At 35.5% G+C, this 23,232-nt stretch overlaps 1 protein-coding gene and 1 long non-coding RNA gene across 2 annotated transcripts in view; both read left to right on the forward strand.

The window, feature by feature from the left end:
• LOC127734203 (uncharacterized) overlaps nt 1–23,232 on the forward strand; it is a 55,781-nt gene that overhangs the window by 11,566 nt on the left and 20,983 nt on the right. Inside the window, exons 3-4 of the mRNA XM_052243962.1 lie at nt 5,127–5,785; nt 8,828–9,045. Of these exons, the coding sequence (XP_052099922.1) occupies nt 5,127–5,785; nt 8,828–9,045 (877 nt within the window). The remainder of the gene's footprint in view (nt 1–5,126; nt 5,786–8,827; nt 9,046–23,232) is intronic.
• On the forward strand, nt 12,898–14,723 carry LOC127734205 (uncharacterized). Its single transcript, XR_007997465.1, has 2 exons — nt 12,898–13,271; nt 14,299–14,723. It is a non-coding gene; the product is annotated as an uncharacterized LOC127734205 (long non-coding RNA).

Genomic DNA, 23,232 nt, shown 5'->3' on the forward strand with positions numbered 1-23,232 from the left:
GTTGAAATTAAAATGAAAATACTTTATCATGCATTTATCATGCAACACATTCAAAGTCAATAAAACATGAAATGAGATATGATAATGCTGTTACAATTGCATACCAAATACCATTGACCTATTGTAAATGGCTCTCCATAAACTGACCTAATCAAAAACTTTAACTGTAAGCGATGCTAACCTTTCGCGGTCAATGAACCATCGTTCTAGGGGCGAGACCGTATAATATCAATAAAAATATGCCACTGCTAATATAAATGCATACTAAATATCCATTGACTTATCGTTAGTGGTCCCTCTTTTAAAAAACTGACCTTATCAAAATTTCATTTTTGCGCCCTCTTATATGGGAAATCTATATTTGATGTAATGTTATTGCAATTTTATCGAATTATGCATGAAGATTAAAAAGACCAAGAACTGCATTCGATAGGTTAAAATGTGAAAAGTAAGAACATAATTTTGTAGTTGTTAACTAGGAATCGTTTTTCATTTCCATTACTTAAAGTAAACTTTATGTTCCAGCGTTCATCTATTTGACATGCCTGAAAACTCCTGTTTAGAATTATGATATTATTTAAACACACTTCTAAGTAAACACATTAAATGTACAAATGTCTTGAATATAAACACTTTTAAAACAGTAATTTCTAAGCTAAACATGACCCATAACACAATCCTAAACACTTTCTTCAGTCTAAACATGTTACGAAATCAAACATGCTAAAAAAAGTGCGCAAACAATCTACATGTATTTAGAATTATGTTTAGGATTTAAACAGCATTTATACAGTTTACATGAAGTAAGGATATCGGAAATGCATTTTTGGTGTTCATATAGAAATTTGATAGATGTTATGTCGATGCAACCAATTTGAACGAAAGTTTTGGTCGGTCTATACAACATAACTTGATTTTATTCTTCACATATAAAAAAGTATAACAAAAATACCAAACTTCAAGGCAAATTCAAAAAGGGGAAGTCCATAAAAACTGACAAAATCAAACGCTATCAATAAATGGAACAAGTGAAAATCATCTGCCATATAACTTTTATCTAATACAAATATGTTTAAAGAACATTTAAGAATTTCGAAAGATGTCTCAAAAGTTCATTTTGACAGTAAGCAGTGGGCTAAAAAGGAGGCGAAAGATACCAAAGGGACATTTGAACTCATAAGTCGAAAATAAACTGACAACGCCATGGCTAAAAAAGAAAAAGACAAACAGACAAACAATAGTACACAAAACACAACATAGAAAAACAAAGACTGAGCAACACGAACCCCACCAAAAACTGGGGTGATCTCAGGTGCTCCGGAAGGGTAAGCAGATTCTGCTCCACATATGGTACCCGTCATGTTGCTCATGTTAGTACAAACCGGTAATAAGTCTAATTCGGTAGGTCACATTCGGGAAAAGGGGACGGGATTGTAGTTACGACATTAGGAACATATCCGCTATCATCTGTGAAACGGATATTCTGTAACGGTCAACCAACTCGTGATGGCGTCCGTAAAATTTACGAAGGGATGATTTCAACATCACCACTTGGAACTCTTGGTTTAATAGCTTCCTTGTGAGCAGCAACCCTCTATCAAGGAAATCATGATAGGAAATACAAGCCCTTGATTATCGTATCAACTGGGAGATATATACTCCGTATGCAGGCGCTGCTGGAATGTTGCTACATAAAAATTTTCACAATTGGGAGCTGAAATCATCTCTTTTGTCATAAATTTTTGTTTTCAACCGACCCTCATTGTCAATTTCTAGATGTAAGTGAAGATATGAGGCAGACTTAACTGTATCTGTTGTATCCTTCATCTCAAGTTCGATGGGATAGATGCGTTCAACATAGTCACCACATTTTGAATTATATAGTGAGAGAACATCATCTATGTAGCGGAAAGTAAAGTTAAAGAATACTGATTACTTCTTTTCTTTCCTCCTAAGAAGTTCCTGTATGAAGTCAGCCTCATATGAATAAAGGAACATGTCGGCAAGAAGAGGGGCACAGTTGGTTTCCATGGGAATGCCGATTGTTTGTTGAAAAGCACGTCCTCCAAACGTAACAAATATGTTGTCAATCAAGAAATCAAACATCTTGATAATGTCAGTTTCAGAGAATTTTTTGTTACACTCGGAGTGATTTTTTACAAAGGTGGATTTATCCCTCCCTAAGACAAGATACTTGATCTACGTTGGCCATTCTTTTTTATGAAACAAAGCAGGACCAACTCTTTCTATTTGTCTTTTAGTTTGGAATGGAGAATAACTAAAACTGCTACCTCATATAACATGAAACGTATAGTTACAATAAAGACATACCGCAACTACATTAACAAAATATCGCATCTACAATTAAATAAATAGCATTTAATTATTTCTGTACAAAAGAAAAACGTAGCAGTACAATTTTTACAAGGACATAAACTTTTGCTATTACTTGGATACTGAGCATATTTTAAGACTGAATTTTCGTTTATATTTAAACGATAGGTTAACAGTTCATATGTCAATAAAGAAATCTTAGCGTGTTGCTCGTTTAACTAGTCCATTTGACTTTTTTCCTTCAAAACGACCTTGAAAGGCTGATAATAATCGATTTCACGCTCTTTTAATTAATACTTCTTCTGTTTGTCGCATAAATTAACTTCGGACTGAACGTATTCATATATTTTAATATTAAATAATTTTTTACTTCAAAAAACATCTTTTTCCTCATGGAGTTTCAGCATAGTAACAATTTCATATTAGAAAATATCGCGACTCCACATAAGAAACGGTTTTCTCGATTCGCACTTTCCATAGACTGATAACTGGTAACGCTAAACTATTACGACTAACACGGGATTAATACATGAAACTGAATGCATTTATATTGTACAATAGTTCTTATAGAATAATTGTTTCCAAGACATTATTATGTGTGTGTCCGTATTTTTAAGTAATCATTATAAGTCTATATGTTTATTAATTTAAATCCAGTTTCCAAGAGTTGTATATCATCACTGATTTCAATGATATTTATTTATCATTGAGATTACTCTTAGTTCATCAACATAACACTACGCAGACAATATATACTCTTATCTCATGCTTTTATATAATTGATATCTAATTATTAGCGTATGATATACACAATACACAAAGTCCAATACACAGCTTGCTTATTATATCATTTTTATTGAAGGAATGTTTGATAAAATAAATAAATTAATTTCAAGTAAACGTTAAGAAAACAGAAGTAAAGTATTGTCCCTTTGCTTGTAAGGATCAACAGGGGCAAATCCAGAAATTTTTCAGGGGGTGAACGTGTTAACGTTTTAAATGTGGCTGTAATGTTTGATATTTAACTTGAAAAAAACAACTGCTAGTAGTCTACATGGAGATTTTTTTTATTTATTCGCAAACCACAGATCTTGGGTTCATCCGAATAAACAGCACATCAGTACTTTGATTATAGTTTGTTCTTATGTTGTGATGTTACGCCACTGTCCCATTTTATGTAGAGGGCAGGGGGTCCGCAAACATGTTTAACCCCACCACATTCTATATGTGCCCGTCCCAAATCAGGATATGTACTTAGTATCTTTTGTATTTTGTAAGTTGTTTTTGTGCTTTATATCGGTCTGATGAGTTAAGCCTTTTTCACATATTTATATAGTTTGTGCTTATGTTGTGATGTTACACCACTGTCCCAGCTTTTGGGGTGACTCCAAACATGTTAAATCCCGCCACATTCTATAAGTGCCTGTCCTAAACCAGTAGCCGGTAATTCAGTGGTTGTCGTTTATCATGTTTGTTTTTCGTTTATTGTATAGTTTGTTCTTGTGTTGTGATGTTGCACCACTGTCCCAGGTTAGGGGAAGGATAGGATGTCCGCTAACATGTTTAAATTGCCACATTTTGTATGTGCCTGTCCCAAGTCAGTAGCCTGTGGTTGTCGTTTATCATGTTTGTTTTTCGTTTAGTGTATAGTTTGTTCTTGTGTTGTGATGTTGCAGCACTGTCCCAGGTTAGGGGAAGGATAGGATGTCCGCTAACATGTTTAAATTGCCACATTTTGTATGTGCCTGTCCCAAGTCAGTAGCCTGTAATTCTGTGGTTGTCGTTTATCATGTTTGTTTTTCGTTTAGTGTATAGTTTGTTCTTGTGTTGTGATGTTGCAGCACTGTCCCAGGTTAGGGGAAGGATAGGATGTCCGCTAACATGTTTAAATTGCCACATTTTGTATGTGCCTGTCCCAAGTCAGTAGCCTGTAATTCTGTGGTTGTCGTTTATCATGTTTGTTTTTCGTTTAGTGTATAGTTTGTTCTTGTGTTGTGATGTTGCACCACCTTCCCAGGTTAGGGGAAGGATAGGATGTCCGCTAACATGTTTAAATTGCCACATTTTGTATGTGCCTGTCCTAAGTCAGTAGCCTGTAATTCTGTGGTTGCCGTTTCATGCTGTTTTCTCTTTTGAATTGTTTTACATTTGTCATTTCGGGTCTTTTATAATTCCCAGCTTCCCAATTGAGAACTTTCCATTTCTTTGTAGCAGCGGCGGCTGTAATTGAGTATAATAGATACGATATTGCAAAGCTCGCGTTTCTGATAATGATTTTCTTGATAGAAAATCTATTGATCCAAGGTATCCTGGTGGTAAAGTTGAAGTCATTCCTTCGAAATTGTACAGTAAATGACCGTATCAATGCTATTGCTTATCAGCACATGAGTGTTTACTACTTGGCGTGTGATAACCATGGAGACGAAATGTCTAATAGCAGTGGCATTAGCCCTGTGGTTGTAAAAACTTCGCTGATTTGGTGATAACGTCCGGGCGTCAACATTTCGGTTCCGAATAATTTTTTTGGGGGCCAAATGGGATATTGTTAGGCCTACCCCCGAGAAAGAAACGTCCGACAGCAGTGGCAACGACGCAGTGATTGTATAGTACTAATCAATACTGAACAAAGACAAGTCATAGACAATGAATAAACCACGTTCTACTGACTGCCTCCCCCCCCCCCCCCCCACCCCCCCCCCCCCCACCCCCCCTAACTTCGCTTAGAATAGACGAATCAAACAAGAAAGGTGCACAAGTAATGTACAACATTTTTCATTCAATCTTTTAATTAGGTACAAAACCAAATGAAGATATAATCAGTAATTGCTGCTGGACTTTAATTGAAGCTGTTAAGAAGTTTTTGCGCAAGTGTAAAAACATACGGATTCGGGAAATACACCTGGTTAACAACTCTGACGTCGTCACTGAAGATCTGCAGAAGAAATTCACAGTACGATCGTTCAGCGCCAAACCCCCACCACCCACAAAAAGACCTTATTCTTCTAGACCAGACGACCATGATAAGTATACACCCTCAAAAAGCATGACGAAATACGATACATGGCGATTTGATACCTTGGCTGATACACAACAAGATGTAACACGGTTCATGGTGAAACATGTTAAGACATCCAAACAGAAAGGTAACTTAAATATCCTGAATGATGATGATGTCCCGGATGAAGATCAACCCTGTGTAGTTTGTTTATGTGAAATGGATGATCCAGTCGAACTGAAAGAATGTAAGCATGCATTTTGTAGGCAGTGTATTATGGAAGTATTTGGAGCGAAACCATCATGTCCAGTTTGTGGAACGCTGTATGGCAAAGTATATGGTGATCAGCCACGAAATGGAATTGCGAATATATATATTGATGAAGAGTCACTTCCTGGATATGATAGGAAAAGGACATGGGTTGTATATTATGATTTTCCAGATGGAAAACAAGAGGTGAGCATGTATAGACGCCTTGAGGCCGAGATTTCTCTAACGGTCTGACGGAGTTTTTATGACTTGCTGGGCCGTTGGACGTTGGAGCACAGTCCATATAGAAAACAAAGGAACTGCCGACCCAGACTTTGGGCGGTAAGTTTCTGTCTAAAAAGTAATCCATCAAGAAGAAAAATCATGCATCATTCGATTATTAATTCATTTTACTCCACGAATATTCAGATACTATCCTCCTGTAGCACAAACGAAATTTTATTTTCCTCAACCAACCATTTTCAGTGACATACTTTCAATTTAAACAATAAATTGATATCTCACATTAATTCCTTGCATTGTAAGATCTTGTAATCATTGGGTTATTTTTATGGCCCCGCCGTAGCGGAGGGGGCCGTTAGTTTTACCCTTGACCGTCTGTACGTCCGTCCGTCCGTACGTCCAGAAATTGGTTTCCGTTCTCTAACTTTAGTTTGCCTCAGCCAAATGTTATGAAACTTATACACAATGCTTACTACCACAAAACACAGATCAAGTTTGAATTTTGGTGGCGTCAATTTTACTGTTCAAGAGTCATGCCCCTTTACAAATGTAAAAAATGCTGAATTTTTCATTTCCGTTCTCTAACTTGAGTTTGCCTCAACCAAATGTTATGAAACTTATACACAATGATTATCACCACAAAACACAGATTAAGTTTGAATTTTGATGGCGTCACTTTTACCATTCTAGAGTTATGTCCCTTTATAAATGGAAAAAATGCTGATTTTTTCTTTTCCTTTCTCTTACTTTAGTTTGCCTCAACCAAATGTTATGAATCATATACACAATGATTATTACCACAAAACACAGATCAAGTTTGAATTTTGGTGGCGTGACTTTTACCGTTCTAGAGTTATGCTCCTTTACAAATGGAAAAATTGCTGATTTTTTTCGTTTCCGTTCTCTAACTTAAGTTTGCCTCAACCAAATGTTATGAAACTTATACACAATGATTATTACCACAAAACTCAGATCAAGATTGGATTTGGGTAGCATCACTTTTACTGTTCTTGAGTTATGTCCATTTATAACTTATATGCAAGCGGGGGCATCATCTGTGTCCCATGGACACATTCCCCATTTATTTGCAATTAGGTTGACATGCGCTTCCTTTGCATATGCTAGATTGGATAAAAAGACAAATGTATTAGTATATGCAACTCACTGAGATCATATGCATAAATTAACTCCCAAAAAGTCTATGCGCGCGGAATGATATAACGCAGTCACGTGTTAACTTGTTCAACGTGAAAGGACGAAAGGGGGTAAAGGCAATAGAGCTTTCGTTTGTGCTACGGAGGCTAGTCCTTTAGATAAAAGTAACATATTTATGAAGTAAAATGAATAAGGAGTCGCATAAGATATGATTTAACTGCATTTTGTACTTGGAAAAGTTACGGATTGCGATTTCGATACAAACTCGCCATCCCGTCTTGGTCGTTATTTTTCATTCTATATTGACCTCACTCTAACGTCCCTTGGCCCCAGCTGGTTCTAAAATGGCCCTCAGATATCTGAGCAATCTCGATCTTGGACGATTGATAAGTCTTTCATTGTAAAACCTTTTCTACGAAAAACTATATGATTTATGGCGAACTTGGCATTTTTCCTGTTCAACTAGATATCAAACTAAAATGATTACATATTGGGCACGACTTTTATCTGGAAAGGATTCAAAACTTTATTATTTAGCGTATCAATTATTATACAAATTGTCGGTCGACAGTCATTTTAAATCGCCTAGTTAAAGTTCATAAGAATAATGTTTGAAGATACTGGCTATTCCTATATTTGGTCAGATCAGTTTTTTTCCTAACTCAGATTGGCTTATTTCTTCAATAAAGATGCGCCTACATGATCAATTTAGACAGGAATGTCATTCGCTTATGTTAAATTCACCAATTATAGGTTATTCAAAGAAACATTTGAGTTTGAAAACTATTTAAATATATTGGAAGATAAAGATATCTATACGCTTTGTAAGTTCAGAACCACAAATCATAGACTACCTATAGAAACAGTAGGCGGAATGGTACAGACAGGAAAAATACAATATGTTTGAAATGTAACAATAACTGTATTGGTGATGAATATCATTATATTCTGGAATGTAAAACATTTGAAATGGACAGGAAAAACCTAATAGATGAAAATGTGTGGCAAAAACCAATTATTTCGAAATTTATAGTAATTATGAGTTGTACAGACAAGTTTAAATTAGAAAAACTATGTAGATTCATACGCAAAATAGATAAATCATTTGTTCTCTAGGCAATAACATAAACCCTCATTCTTGTTTATATTGAACATAATGATATATTTGTTTATCGGTCGTCTCTCTGTCTGTATCACTCGGCTCAGTTCTTAATAAAATTACATATCACGGCTTTATGACGTCAAATACGTTGACCCGGCATTAATAACTTTGACCCGAACATATCACCGACGTCATAATATATGATAGAAACGAGTGTTTTCTTTGTTTCATAAGCAAACCGGAAGACGACGTGATAAGTTTGACCCGAACTTATCACGTCGTCTTCCGGTTTGCTTATGAAACACAGAAAACACTCGTTTCTATCATGCAAAATACGCAAATACAACCCGATAAATCGATTATCTGGTTGTATTCATATTCATATTGTAAAATATCAGCTGCTCAACACAATATGAAGCCTTTTTGATCTCGTTCGCTGCGCTCACTCGACAAAAGGCTTCATATTGTGACTCGCAGCTGATATTTTACGATATCAATATGCAGACAACCTGTTAATCGGTACATATGGGTATTTACTGATAATTGTTGTATGCTTGTATGTTTGTTTGTGTGTATGGTGTTTGTTTTCATAACTATATCTCTGTATCGTTGTAACTTATGGTTTATGAGAATAAAGATTATTCCTATGAAATAACTTGATTACTAATACATGAACTTACTAATTGCATTAGCATATGCACGAAAAAAAAATCTCATTTGCATATATTTTCTTTCAATACTTTAAAAAGAGCTTCCACCCTGAGCAAGGTAAACCATATGAAGGTATCAAAAGAAGGGCGTTTCTTCCTTACAATGACGAGGGCACAGAAGTGTTAAAGCTATTAAAGAAAGCATTTCAACAAGGACTGACCTTTACTATTGGAACCTCTAGAACGACTGGTAAAGAAGGTGTGCTCACGTGGAATGACATACATCATAAGACGTCAAGGACTGGAGGCTCACAAAAGTAAGGATTAGCCATATATAACAACAAGTTTAGTACATTGTTTTCTACATTATTCATATGTTTAAAGATTCATCTTCAAAAGTAAGGGGAGTAATGGGGAAGATCCCATATCATGACTTTCCAGTTGAACCCCGACTTGTGATGAGCTTTGTTTTGGACTGAACATTCCGTTAAGTACTATCACTATATAGGTAGATAGCTTTTAGATAATCTTTCTATGCAGCAGTGTTAAATAGTCGCTAGTTCTTTCCTCTTCGCTTTGGAGTAGGACCTTTTAAACATTGCAAGATTTCTATCGATCTGCGAAATGTGTTATCCAATGGCCCGAAATATCGTGAGCCTAAATCCATCAATTGGAAACACAACTTTAAAATACTGATGGATACAGTCGAGGATTATGCCAGGCAATGGGCTAAACGCAAGAAAGGAAGACGTAGATACTCTTTCCGAATATGTTAAGGCTGTGGGGTCGTTGATAGAAATTAGTATAAAAAAAACTGCATGGGTCTATGAATACACATGCTACATCGATGTTCAAAGATTAAAATGTTGCTAAGCACCTAATCTACTGCCATGAAAAATATGTTGATGTCCCCGCAGAAAAGCCCCAAACAACATCGTTTTTGTGTGTGAATCACATAAGGTAGCACAAAATTCATGTGACAAAAAGGTTGAAAAAACATTACAATAATTTCTGGACCAATGTCCTGTACGGATACAAAAATTAATTAAATACGGACTGTCCAACAGAAAACAGCCCATAATACATACGTTACGCAATCTTGATGTTCATATTTAAGTTGTAGATAACACTACAGAGAGATAACTCTGTAAAAATCAGCTGAACGTTTTAATCACATTCTATTGTTAAGGAAATATTAAGCTTCTCAATGATCAAAATTAGTGTTTTTCAAACTGCTATATATCCATTAAAATTTTTTTTGTGGTTCAAGTTTTTTGAAATTTTTATATTTTTGTCAAAGGGTCAAAGTAAATATTTTGTCAAAATTTTATGAAAATTAAAAGAGCCAAATTAATTTTAGTCAAAGTGTTTGGTACCACCTTAACCACTTTGAAGGCTATATTAATCTTCAGCTATCCAAAAATTACTTTTATTTCGCACTAGCTTTCATAATTAAAAAAATCAACCAGAAACCAAAATGCGAAACTACACACCTAACTGTGGAGTGCTACCTTTCATAAACTGTTTGAAAAAGGGATAGGGTATTGACAATTCATTTGGAAAATCAACATATACCCCCACGACACTTACCAAGGAGGAAATCCCGAATAATCATAGGTCTCTTCTATGTTCCTTTTGGAATTTCAACCAGTGATAAGAACTGGATCTTCCTTCACTGTATTGGATGCCTAAATTACTTAAGTTTCTTTACAAACAACGTAAATTTGCAGGGTCTTCCAAGTGATCCACGAAACCTCTTTCTACATTTTTTACATCAATTTTATCAGCAATCAAAGCCGGGCTTCAAGGTTATTGTAAAACTACCTACACTAGGGACGGTGTGAATCAGATGTGGATACTTAAAAGTTCTAAGGATCTGTTTGAGTGCAATGGAATTAAAACATTTGACTTTTCTACCCTTTTCACAAATTTTACTCATTCTTAACTAAAAGACAAATTTAAAAAATGGTCCTGCTTTGTTTCATGAAAAAGAATGGCCAACGTAGATACAAGTATATTGTCTAAGGGAGGGATAAATCGCACTTTGTAAAAAAATCAAATTGATTCAAACAAGGTCAACTCGTTTGAGTCATAAAAATTGAAATAAAGACAATAAAGATTCTAAGTATAACTAAAGATGATGACCATACTACAATGTTGCATAAGAAAAATTATTGACGCTGATCTTGATAGAGATGACTTACCTCAACTCTTACAAAAGGACATTTCCTTTTTTTGAACAACGCCCACTATTTTATCACATAAACTTAATGAAGGTTTAAGATTTTTATGATGGTATTGGATATGATGAGGATTTTTTTTTATGAATATGGAGATATAGTAGACATAGATGAGAATGTTTCTGCAGAAGTGTGTCTTTGGACTCATTTATTAGCGATAGATTATCATAATTTCTCTAACATACAAAAGTTAGACCCACTAGAGTTAATTAGAATTCTTTACACCCTTCAAGACAAATTTGGGTATACTGACGATGAGTTTTTTGATATCATGATGTATGAAATTTACAGACAACCCATTTTCAATTTAATACAAAATCAGACTCGTCGACAGAATTCACGGATGTTATTAGCATTTATTGAAAGTGATAGTGATAGTGATAGTGACAGTGATAGTGATAGTGACAGTGATAGTGACAGTGACTAATGCGTTTTAGATGAAAAATTGAAAAAAAATTAACTATAAAGACTTGAGTACTATAGTATTATATTATGATGGCTTCTTTTGATAATGACTTTATGAGTGTTAATGCGTTTGAAGACAAGGTACAGGAACAAAAAAATGAAGAAATTTTAAAATGGAAAGACCTTCCCACCGGGGTTATTTACCAAATTGTAGAAGTGAAAGAAGTAGATGGCAAGTTTGATAAGAGTAGTATACTTACCTTGAAAGCTAGGGAAAAGGACACGACAAGGGTGTGGGCTTGCAGTGCGTTAAACAGAGAGAAGGAACCCTTGGAAGGTGCCTTTGTAAGAAGTACAGGGATTAAAATCAGTAAAAAGACTAAACAAGAGTATTTTTCATACGAATTGGTTAGAATGTAAGTATGAATGAATACCCATTCATTTTTTAATCTAGGTAACACTAGATTAAAAAAATAGTGGTGAAAACTGAGAAGACATCATAAAGAAATGAGTTAATAATAGTTATACTAGGATGGCTTTTTTACGAAATAGAATGTCTGTAAAATGGAAAAATGACCTAACCATATTACACCATGAATTTAAGAACTATGAGGTAGATTACACTATGCCATGTAAAACAATACCACAGTCTGTGTTTCAAGTACTTGATGTATTATTTTTTTTATATCACCCCTTTCCAATGGTAGAAGTAAATATGCAATACCCAAATCTTTTAAAAAACAAAGTGGTTTTCTCAGTTTATACGTAATTACCCCACCATATTACTTTGTGTCTACCAATACATGTTAGTATTGTACACTAGAATTTTACCACGGTTTAATTGTTCTATAAAACAAAAACAACACCATTGGTTAGTGATTCATACTTACCACGCTTTACTTTGCCAAGACAACTTTATTAACGACGACACCATTAACTTGATTACTAACCTCAAAGGATTTTCACCTCACTCATTAACCTTTACGTATAAACAGTTTTTTTATGAAGGACACCCCCCAGTGAAGTCCAATTCATTTTTATACGACCGCAAAAAATGTTTGCGGTCGTATATTGGTATGACGTTGGCGTCGTCGTCGTCGTCGTCGTCGTCCGAAGACACATTGGTTTTCGCACAATAACTTTAGTTTAAGTGAATGGATCTCTATAAAATTTTACTATAAGGTACAATACCACAAAAGGAAGGTTGGGACTGATTTTGAGGGTTATGGTACCAACAGTTCAGGAATTAGGAGCCAAAAAAAGGGCCCAAATAAGCATTTTTCTAGTTTCCAGACAATAACTTGTGGAAGGGTGTATGAATCTCTCTGAAATTATACCACAAGTTTCCATACCACAAAGGGATGGTAAGGATTGACTTTGGGGGGTTATGGCTCAAACCGTTTAGGAATTAGGGGCAAAAAAGGGGGAATAACAAGGGTTTCCTGGTTAATGGACAATTTAAAAGCAGTGTAAGGGAGGTTATCCAAATACATTTAAAGTATTTAAAAAATTGGATTACCTCCCTTACATTGCTTTTAAATTATGCATAAAGATGTTGTATTGTCTTGAGGTGATTAGCTGTCAATTAATTTTTATACGACCGCAAAACATTTTTTGTGGTCGTATATTGGTATGACGTTGGCGTCGTCGTCGTCGTCGTCGTCGTCCGAAGTCACATTAGTTTTCGCACTCTAACTTTAGTTTAAGTGAATGGATCTCAATGAAATTTTACCATAAGGTTCAATACCACAAAAGGAAGGTGGGGATTGATTTTGGGGGTTATGGTACCAACAGTTAAGGAATTAGGGGCAAAAAAGGGGCCAAAAATAAGCATTTTTGTAACTTCCAGATATAACTTGTGTGTAAGTGTATGGATCTCTCTGACATTGAACCACAAGGTTCCATATCTCAAAGGGAATGCTGGGATTGATTTTGGGGGTAATTGCCTCCAAATTTTAGGAATTAGGGGCCAAAAAGGGGCAGAAAACAAGCATTTTTGTCGAGCCTTCAACTTTTGTCGAAAAAGCGAGACATAGCGATCCTACATTCCGTCGGCGTCGTCGTCGTCGTCGTCGTCGGCGGCGTCCACAAATATTCACTCTGTGGTTAAAGTTTTTGAAATTTTAATAACTTTCTTAAACTATCCTGGATTTCTACCAAACTTGGACAGAAGCTTGTTTATGATCATAAGATTATATTCAAAAGTAAATTTCGTAAAAAAAAATTCCATTTTTTCCGTATTTTACTTATAAATGGACTTAGTTTTTCTGCCAGGAAACATTACATTCACTCTGTGGTTAAAGTTTTTGAAATTTTAATAACTTTCTTAAACTATCCTGGATTTCTACCAAACTTGGAAAGAAGCTTGTTTATGATCATAAGATAGTATCCAGAAGTAAATTTTGTAAAAAAAAAATTCCATTTTTTCCGTATTTTACTTATAAATGGACTTAGTTTTTCTGCCAGTTAACATTACATTCACTCTGTGGTTAAAGTTTTTAAAATTTTAACAACTTTCTTAAACTATCCTGGATTTGTACCACACTTGGACAGAAGCTTGTTTATGATCAAAAGCTAGTATCTAGAAGGAAATTTTGTTCCATTTTTCGTATTTTACTTATAAATGGACTTAGTTTTTCTTCCAGTTAACTTTACATACAGTCTGCAGTTAAAGTTTTAAAAACATTTATTAGATTCAAAAACCATCCTGGATTTTTACCAAACTTGGACAGAAGCTACATACAATCAAAAGATAGTATAGAGAGGAATATTTTTATTAATTTTTTAACTCATTTTTGTTGAGCCTGCGATTAACAGCAAAAGTAGGCGAGACACTGGGTTCCGCGGAACCCTTACGAATTTTTCTAGTTTCATGACAATAACTTGTGTGTAAGTCTATGGATCTCTCTGACATTGTATCACAAGGTTCCATATCACAAAGGGAATGCTGGGATTGATTTTGGGGGTAATTGCCTCCAAATTTTAAGAATTAGGGGCCAAAAAGGGGCAAAAAACAAGCATTTTTCTAGTTTCATGACAATAACATGTGTGTAAGTGTATGGATATTTATGAAATTGTACTACAAGGTTCCATATCACAAAGGGAAAGCTGGAATTGAGTTTGGGGATAATTGCCTCCAAATTTTAGGAATTAGGGGCCAAAAATAAGCATTTTTCTAGTTTCCAGACAATAACCTGTGTTCAAGTGTATGGATATCTCTGAAATTGTACTGCAAGGTACCAAACCACAAAGGGAAGGCTGGGATTGAGTTTGGGGGTGATGAATCATAAGGGGGTTCAAACAATTTGGAGGGGATTTTTTTTTTCATTTTTTTTTCTTTAAAATTTTCCATTTTAAATTGGTTATTTCTGATTTATATATAAAAGCAAATAATAATGATATGGTTTGAATAGATAAATTAAAATTTTTTAAGTTCTTAGATCACTTTCATTCTGTGTCAGAAACCTATGCTGTGTCAAATATTTAATTACAATCCAAATTCAGTGCTGTATCAAGCTTGAATGTTGTGTCCATTCTTGCCCCAACTGTTCAGGGTTCGACCTCTGCGGTCGTATCAAGCTGCGCCCCAGCGGAGCATTTTATTAGAAGTTACTATTAAAGGAATATTAATTTTAGCCATGATTATGTATGTTCTTTCTATTTTAAGACTTTTATAATGTATTTAAATTGGTAATTATGGTTGCAAACTGCATTGGAAATTTGAATTGAGATTATGACCATATCTTGAGGGAAAGAATATTTTTTTTAGGAAAAAGGGGGGAGGTGAAAAAAAATTGGGGGGGGGGGGGGGTAATTTTTTCTCATTTCAGATTTCAGAAATTAAAAAGAAAATTTCTTCAAATATTTTTTTTTTTTTGCAAAATAAAAGGGGGGGGGGGGTCAATACGCAACAGCATGGTGAATTGCAAAAAAGCAAAAAATTGAATATAAATTCAAATCATATAACCAATTCTAAGTTCTTTGAATACAGTTATTCTGTGTCAGAAACCTATTATGTGTCCAATATTTAATTACAATCCAAATTCAGACCTGTATCAAGCGCGAATATTGTGTCCATTTTTGCCCCAACTGTTCAGGGTTGGATCTCTGCGGTCGTATCCAGCTGCGCTCAGCGAAGCATTTTATTTATCTAGCAAACACTAGATTAAAAATTATTGGTGTGTGTTACGTGTTTTTCTTAGGGAGTCGTAAGTGTTGTTTTTCAGTGTAGTAGGAGTCTAAACATGTAACAATACCTGTAAACTCTATGTCACTAATTCCTGTTGCAGCAGTGCTGAGTGGACTGGTTGCACAAACAACGTGTAGAACAGAACAGGTTCCTAATGCGATGGAAAGCACCTTGTCTAGTTTATTGTATGTTTTTAAATGTTGGTGTATTTAAGCATCTCTACCTCTAGAAGGTGTTTTTTGTCTTCCCGATACGTTTGCTTGTTAGAGTCTACGTCATCCATTTATTTATAACAACCAACCTAGAAGAGGAACTTGACTTAAAGGACTATTGGGACCTAAAAGCAAACCACTACCATGTTTATCATTTTTATAAAATTTACCTCCATGTTTTAAATACAACCCATCTCCATAGGTGTTAGGGAGTTGACCTGGGGTGAGATATAGACCTTTACCTTGTTTTTTACAAATGCAAACATTACTTCATCGTTTAAGGTAGAGACCAGAACCAACGGCTTTACTCATGGCAGCACTACCTAAACCACTCAAAGCACCTACACCTAAAACGGGGAGTACTGTTTTAGCTAACATGGGAAGAGCTCGCATGGCTAATTCGGCTAACATTCCCAAAAACAACCTTCCTTTCGCATGTTTTGTTTGAGTTATTTTACACTTAACTCCAAGACCATACCACCTTTACCAGCTTGTCGATCTTTTGTTTTTGTCGCTGAGTGAGCAACATCTTATCGTTCCCCTTTAAATTAGCATGCGATTAACGAATATTAAAGGGACAACCATTCTCTTGACTGCTTTCTGTCATTTATGGGCTTGACCTTGTGTCAAATTCAGACCATGCGTATGATAGTTCATTTATTTATACCTAACGAAGATTTCTTATTTAGGGAACTGGTTTAATTCCGTAAAAAACCAAACCGTTTTTTACTTTGGTTTTTTCACTACAGCATACTCGTGTTGAAGGGGTTTTAACAGTAAAGCACGTTGCATGTAATACGTTTTAGTTACAAACAGTTTTTTAAATTCATCATACCATGACTAGCGTGACAAGGTAAGGGTTCATTACTGATTTGTTTAAACATGTCTAACACTAACGCTTTACTCCTAAAAAACGTGTAATCATGCGTATTGTCTTCAATGAAGGCTAAACAACATTCAAACGAACAAAAAGGTTGGGGAAGCACTACGTACTTTTGATGATCTACCATGTAATCCTTTACTGTAATGTTACTCCAATACTTACAATATGTGGATTGGTAATGTTTGTCTACGGGACAAAATACTGAGTCAACGTCAGAGTTTAATTTACACACGCACCAATAACATCTGTTGTTGTGTTCCATATTAAGTCATTAGTTGTTTTAGCTTTAAGGTGGTTTATATCTCACGAAGATGAACACGTATGCTTTAATGTTCACCTCTCAGATCGATGGGAGTTCCATCTTGATCCGTCAGAGTAACACTCATGCGATTGATGGTGTTCAGTGTGATTGGTAAATAGACCAAGTTTTTAGGAGTTTGAATGATTTTCATACCGGGGTATACATTTGGTAAGAAACTGTAGATGGTGGGTTGTTGTGATCTATTGACAAAGCTACCACTGATGATATCACTATTTACGAGAATGTTGTTGATGCTGATGATGTTGACTATGGTCTCACCCTCTGTGTAACCGTTTGTAGTTCGATCGTATTTGTAGATTTCTGCGTAAAGCCCAGTATTGTATTGATGCTATTGGCAACATTAAAATCGACTTGATAGTTTCTAACTAAGTGTTGCCCTTAGTGTACTGTGATTAGCACCGATCTGGATTTTGGTGAGGTGTTTGTTGAGTTGTAGATTTCTTTGTAACACGTTGTTGATGTTTTCGATAGAGTAAGAGTCAGTGTTTAACGCAACGGTAGACCAGATGGCACCATTATCATTAGAATAACGAAAGGTATTGTTCCCTGCATGAAAATTTGGGAAAGAGTAGTAAGTCTCCAGGTTGACCAGAGCCATTTCATAACTCTTTCCATTTTTTAAGTGAATGGGTGGATTGAACCTGGTATCGATTTTGTTTTTATTAGCAGACACAATGAAAGAGAAACCCTCCCTAGGTGCTGTATTTTCAAAGATGCGTTGTAACAAGTGATGATCCATTTTTCTTTAGAACACAACGTTCATCTTTTGTCCATCAGACTCGAACTGTAGGAGTGAGTCTGAGATCACCACTGCAAAGGCTTCGATGTAATTGTTCGCTGGAACATTGTGTCCGAATTCTGCCCTGGTTGAAAGTCAACCAAAGACTCTCTCAACTTTTCAGACTGGTGACTCACATCGATGACGAACAAAGGGTATAGGTCTATCAGGTCAGAAGGGTTGATGTTACTATTGCTAACGAGATGATCCATGTTGGAAATTTTTTTATGAAAATCATCGGCGACTTCCTTGTACACCCTAGATACTTGACACTGGGTGAAGAGGGTGTTAAAGTCTACGGTTGGATAACGTTGAGCATTCAGGGTGACATTGATATTTTGTAATCGACAGTGATCAAACACGGCTGCATTATGTTCTTGGTTGTTACTTTTATCGGTTTGGAAGGCAACGATGATGTATCTAGGCTTCTCCCGTCCACTCTTGGCAGAGAGTCGCCAAGTGAATTCTCTACTTTTGGGAACAGATATGGAAGCGCACTGCCTCATGCGGAAACCACAGTTGAGTTTAGTTTTGCATTGGAATGTTTTGTATAATTTCATCTTGTTGTCATCGGAGGGGACCGAACCAGGATAGTTTACTTAATACTATCTTTGCTGGATCTACCACTGCTGCTCTTAACACTGCGTTTTCATCAGAGTCTCTCACGAGTGTGAGTTCGTGTTTGAATCAATACACAATCTTATCATAATCTCCTGCGAAACCAAAGATGTGTTTTAAAGGGAAGGCGAATGAAAACATTCCTTTGGTTGTAGGTTTTGCGATGATGTAACCACTTCTAGCTGCAAAACCAGTGTTATCAGCCGCCTCGGCGTCAGTCGTTGTATCTTTATACCACAATTGGTTGAGACCTCGCGATTTACTAAAGTCGTCGGGATACGTCAACAGCCCCAAGATAGTAGTCGCTATACTTGGATCATTGAGGTATTCAATCTGCTGACCAGACAGTTTATAACCGATGCTTTTGAAGAGATACATGATACTATTGTTAACAAGGGAGACCAGATCTGCATCAGCATACGCTGTGTCGTCGTTTTTCAGAAGTCGTCCTTCCAACAAAAAATATCTTTCAGCTGGATGCAAACAAATCTTGGGTTTCAATGTTGATTCTTATTTCAGAACCTGAAGTGTTTAAGGATGCTCCAGTATTCATGGACTTGATATTCCTGAATACTTTCAACAAAAGACAAACTTTCTGTGATACTAAGTATATCATTCATTTATTTATAACGTTTGACGAAGTCGTGAATGGTTGCAATACCACTACCTGAAATGGTGTTGTTTAAACGGGCTTGAGGAGTTTTTTTGCTTTTAGAGGATGAGATGATGTTATTCAAACGATGACGAGGAGTCTTTGTTTTTGGTTTTCTACGAACCACATGATCCACAGTTTTGGTAGCTCCTTTTTCCACACCTTTTAATGCTGCATTGGTGGCAGCAGTCATGGCTTTACTTCCTAGAGCCTTTGCGGTAGAAGAGGTAAACACGCGTCCAGCTAAATTAGCGATCGTGTCAAACAGACCACTACCACCCGCAACATATTTACGTGTGTATCCTTTCTTAATGATTAACATTTATTAATAGAAGGTTACGATGAGCTTGCTTGTAATCTTTGCTGTTAATAAAACCACTCTTTTTCATGGTATCGAGAATGGCTACAATCTCATGGCATACACCACTGTTCCCAGCATGATTAGAAGCAATACATGACTCTAATCGATCGAGGAGTTGGTTAAAATCTGAAGGTAGAAACATGGGTTGTTGCAGTCCATAACCATACTTAGATAGGTTTGACGATATTGATCCATTTAAAACTCTTACTCGCTTTAGGAGTTCTGGAGAGAACTCAGTTGCCATGGTACATGGCAGCGGTGTTTTTCAAGATATCACTATAGTGCTCCAAATCACCAGGTGCATAATCCGTGGGTTGCTTCATCACCATGAGTTCCCATAAACCAGGCGTTCCTTTATACCTTACTCCATCTACAAAGAGATCATCTCCATCGATCATGACCTCTAAATTCCCAATTAAGAATTGTTTGGGTTCCGAACGCAAACCAAGGGTTTTGTCAGCGTTATGAGTAGTCATAAGGTGTAAATAATGTTCGGCTAGAGGACCAACGTTAACAATGTTTGTAGGTGGTTTGATAGGTAATGGATCGGCAAACTCAGGAGGTGGAGAAGGCAATGCAGGTAGTGGTAGAATCGCTGGGAGATCTTCAATCGTCTTGGTGATTTTAGAAGCCGTTTTCTCTTGTGCTTCTACGACGAGTTTAATAAAACTTGTTAAGGTCACGACTCAATCCTTGTTTGTCCAGTCGTTGTTGTAAGTTGTTACTCTTGACATCGAACAACTCCTTAGCAAGAGCTTCACGTTGTTTAGGATCGGTGATGCTATTAAACGTCATTTATTTAAAGCGTTGAGCATTGAACGTTGAATTCTGTTAAGCGTTGAACGTTGTTTAGCGTTTAAATAGTTGTTGAAACAACGAAGGTAATGCATAGTTAAGAGCATTCTTTTTCTTAAAATTCAAGTATCTAAGACATATTTTTTTATTATGTTGACATGGACGAGTACATTCATGTCCTCTGATCGTAGCCTTTTCAATAGTCGTCTGGCGCGAAAAGGACGATAACTCAATTTTAGAATTTAATATTTTCGGAATTGCATGCTTTATCATCACGGTTTTTTTCTTTGGCCGTCGATGACGACACTATTGCTGCATTCCTTGACAATAAGGTATATTTAACAAGACAATATTATCAATGTATTATCGTGGTATCAATATATGTAATCAATGTTAGATACCTGAATTAATTGTTATTTTGGCAAGGACAATTCATCACTTCCCCTGAAAACATGATTTTGTACAGGTTCACTTATCGGCATCTCCGGGCGGCAAAGCAGATCAATTTCCTGATGATTTTTAGTACGGCATTCTGATTTTTATTAATTGCTACATATTACCGTTTTTTTTAAATCAATTTTTGTTTATATTATCAACAAATAAGAGTAACATACTAGGTCGAGTTGTCGTTCGTAGTGTATAGTTTGTTCCAAACCAGTGTTTGTTTCTCGTACTGGTTTGCAGTTGTTTATTAACAATAAAGTTGTTGCAACTGATACACATGTTATCTTCAGTGTGTGTGTTTTTTTTCTCTAATTAGTAATTGTTAATAAAAACAAATTGTTTCTAAATACATTTGGCAGATATTTTTATCATGTAATTGTTATTTTCCTTGTTTAAAAACAGAAATTCCGTGTTTCTATATTTAACGATTTACATGACACTTATTCAGTACATATTTTTTAAATTATATAGATATTGCTATTTTGAATTCATTTGTTAAAGATATTTATTTAGGTTCTTAAGTTTAGTATTTGCATCCTTGCTTATCATTTCTAACCTTCTTTAAAAGACTTACTCATTTTATATAAGTTGTTTTGGAATTATACTATCGTATTAAATTTTTAAAATCACTAAAAGGCGCTATGTAGGGCTGACTAGGCGAAGGATATTTAGCCAGTCATGGTGGTTCTAAACTTCCATCATCATCAATGAATTGTGAATGTCTGATGACTGACGTTCAGTCCAACCATGGGAAGCTGTGCTCTTCCAAAATCTTCCAAGGAGGTTAGTGCATCTGCCATATGCGTTCTTAAAACGGATAATTATTGCAGTCATTAAATGCTCCATTTCTCTCCTTTTGGTCTACATGATACAAATTGTATAAATTATATATTGTTTTCATTGTTTTTTTTTTTTAGTTTTTTTTTCTTTTATTTTGATAGCGGTATTACATTAGGCAGCAATCGTCTTCTTATTTATCAGTTCACAAACTAGAACAAGCTGTGGTCCGCATCCCCTGCAGAATTGCTCCTTCTACATACATGACCCCAACCCCTTTTCTTTTATAGCTATCAGTAAGGGGGTGGACAGGGAGCATTGATTCCCAGTTCCCTCCCCCAAACTCCTACTTCACTCCGTATTCTGTAATTCCTCTGCACTCCTATTTTTTCGTTAACATGAATTAACCCTGTTTTAACAACCCTTTCCTCACGGTTAACACCACCCTGACTCCAGCTTTCATCTATCCAATTCCCATTTCCAGCCCTCTCATTCCATAGTTCCCATAATTCTGTCCACCCCCTTATCAGTGTCACAATGACTCGCACCCATTAACAACCCATCATTTGGCCACAAAATATATTATACTACCTAATTTTTTTCCTATATGCAAAAATTATGAGTCAGGACTTTTTCTTTAATAATGGCAATTTTTTTTTAACACATCTCGTTTTTAACTCCCATGCGTATTTTTTACTGTCAACTATATAAATGGCCTCAACGCATACAAGAACAATACAAGATATCTCTCCACAAATGTGTTGTCAAAATAATAAAAATGTACTCTTTCAATAAATATTCTTGCAATAAATTCATAGTCACTTTTAAAATTTTCTATAGAATAAATTGAAAAAGAATCAGACTTTCATACACTCAATTGAATTTTGAATGTTTCAATGTCTTAAATTGTCATTCTTACCTATTTATTTGATGGCGCCCTTATTACCCTATAATGAATTTTTTTTTTAAATCCACAAAGATTACATAGCAAATAAATATTAAGGGTTTTTATTAAAGTTTACTTTGAGGTTCCAAAGTGAGGAACTAATTATAAAATATGGGTAAGCAAACTAAATACCTAGAAGATGTTTAAAAAAATAGACTATAGTTGATGAGATAACTCCTCATGTAACAAGATTTATCTCTCCTGTGATTAAAACACATTGAGATTGAGATTGAATTGTCTCCCTTTGATAACAGCCAGTACCAAAGCACAATTATTTTTTTTGTGATTTTTTATTGATTAACAATAGTTAAATAAAAGAAAAAGGATAATACTTTCAATTTCGAGGTCTCACAAAAGCTTTTTTACCTCTTATTCTAATTTTACATTAAAAATCCAAATTTAGATGAAAAGGCTACTGATCGTCGTTGAAGTGCATTGTGGTTGTTGAGGTGGGTGTTTTGACTTGTGGAAGGTTTTACTTAAATTCCAACACTCAAAGTCAATACCATTACTAAATCGATTGTAGATGTGTTCAACAACACATGTTAAACATTGTTTCACCCTGTCGTCAAATGGTACAAATTTATGGTTACACACATCATCATTGTTACTACTACTACTACTATGACTAGACAGTTCAAAGTAAGGTTCAAAATCCTTAATAGAGTCCATTTTATTTAACGACATACAAGTCTTTAAATTTGGATCTGTATTTACCATTTTCCTTAGGGCTAGTTAGGTCGATGGTCACAAATCCGTAAGGCTCTTTCCAACACTAATTTCAGAATGTTTTAAATTCTTGAAAAGTGAGGTCTAAGCAATGATCACGATGAATGTGTTGAAGTTTTTTAGCGTCTTGTGAAAATAAGCAGATGAAGTTAC

The sequence above is a fragment of the Mytilus californianus genome, unplaced genomic scaffold (genome assembly GCF_021869535.1).
Source record: "Mytilus californianus isolate M0D057914Y unplaced genomic scaffold, xbMytCali1.0.p SCAF_3, whole genome shotgun sequence".
Classification (NCBI taxonomy): Eukaryota; Metazoa; Mollusca; class Bivalvia; order Mytilida; family Mytilidae; genus Mytilus; species Mytilus californianus.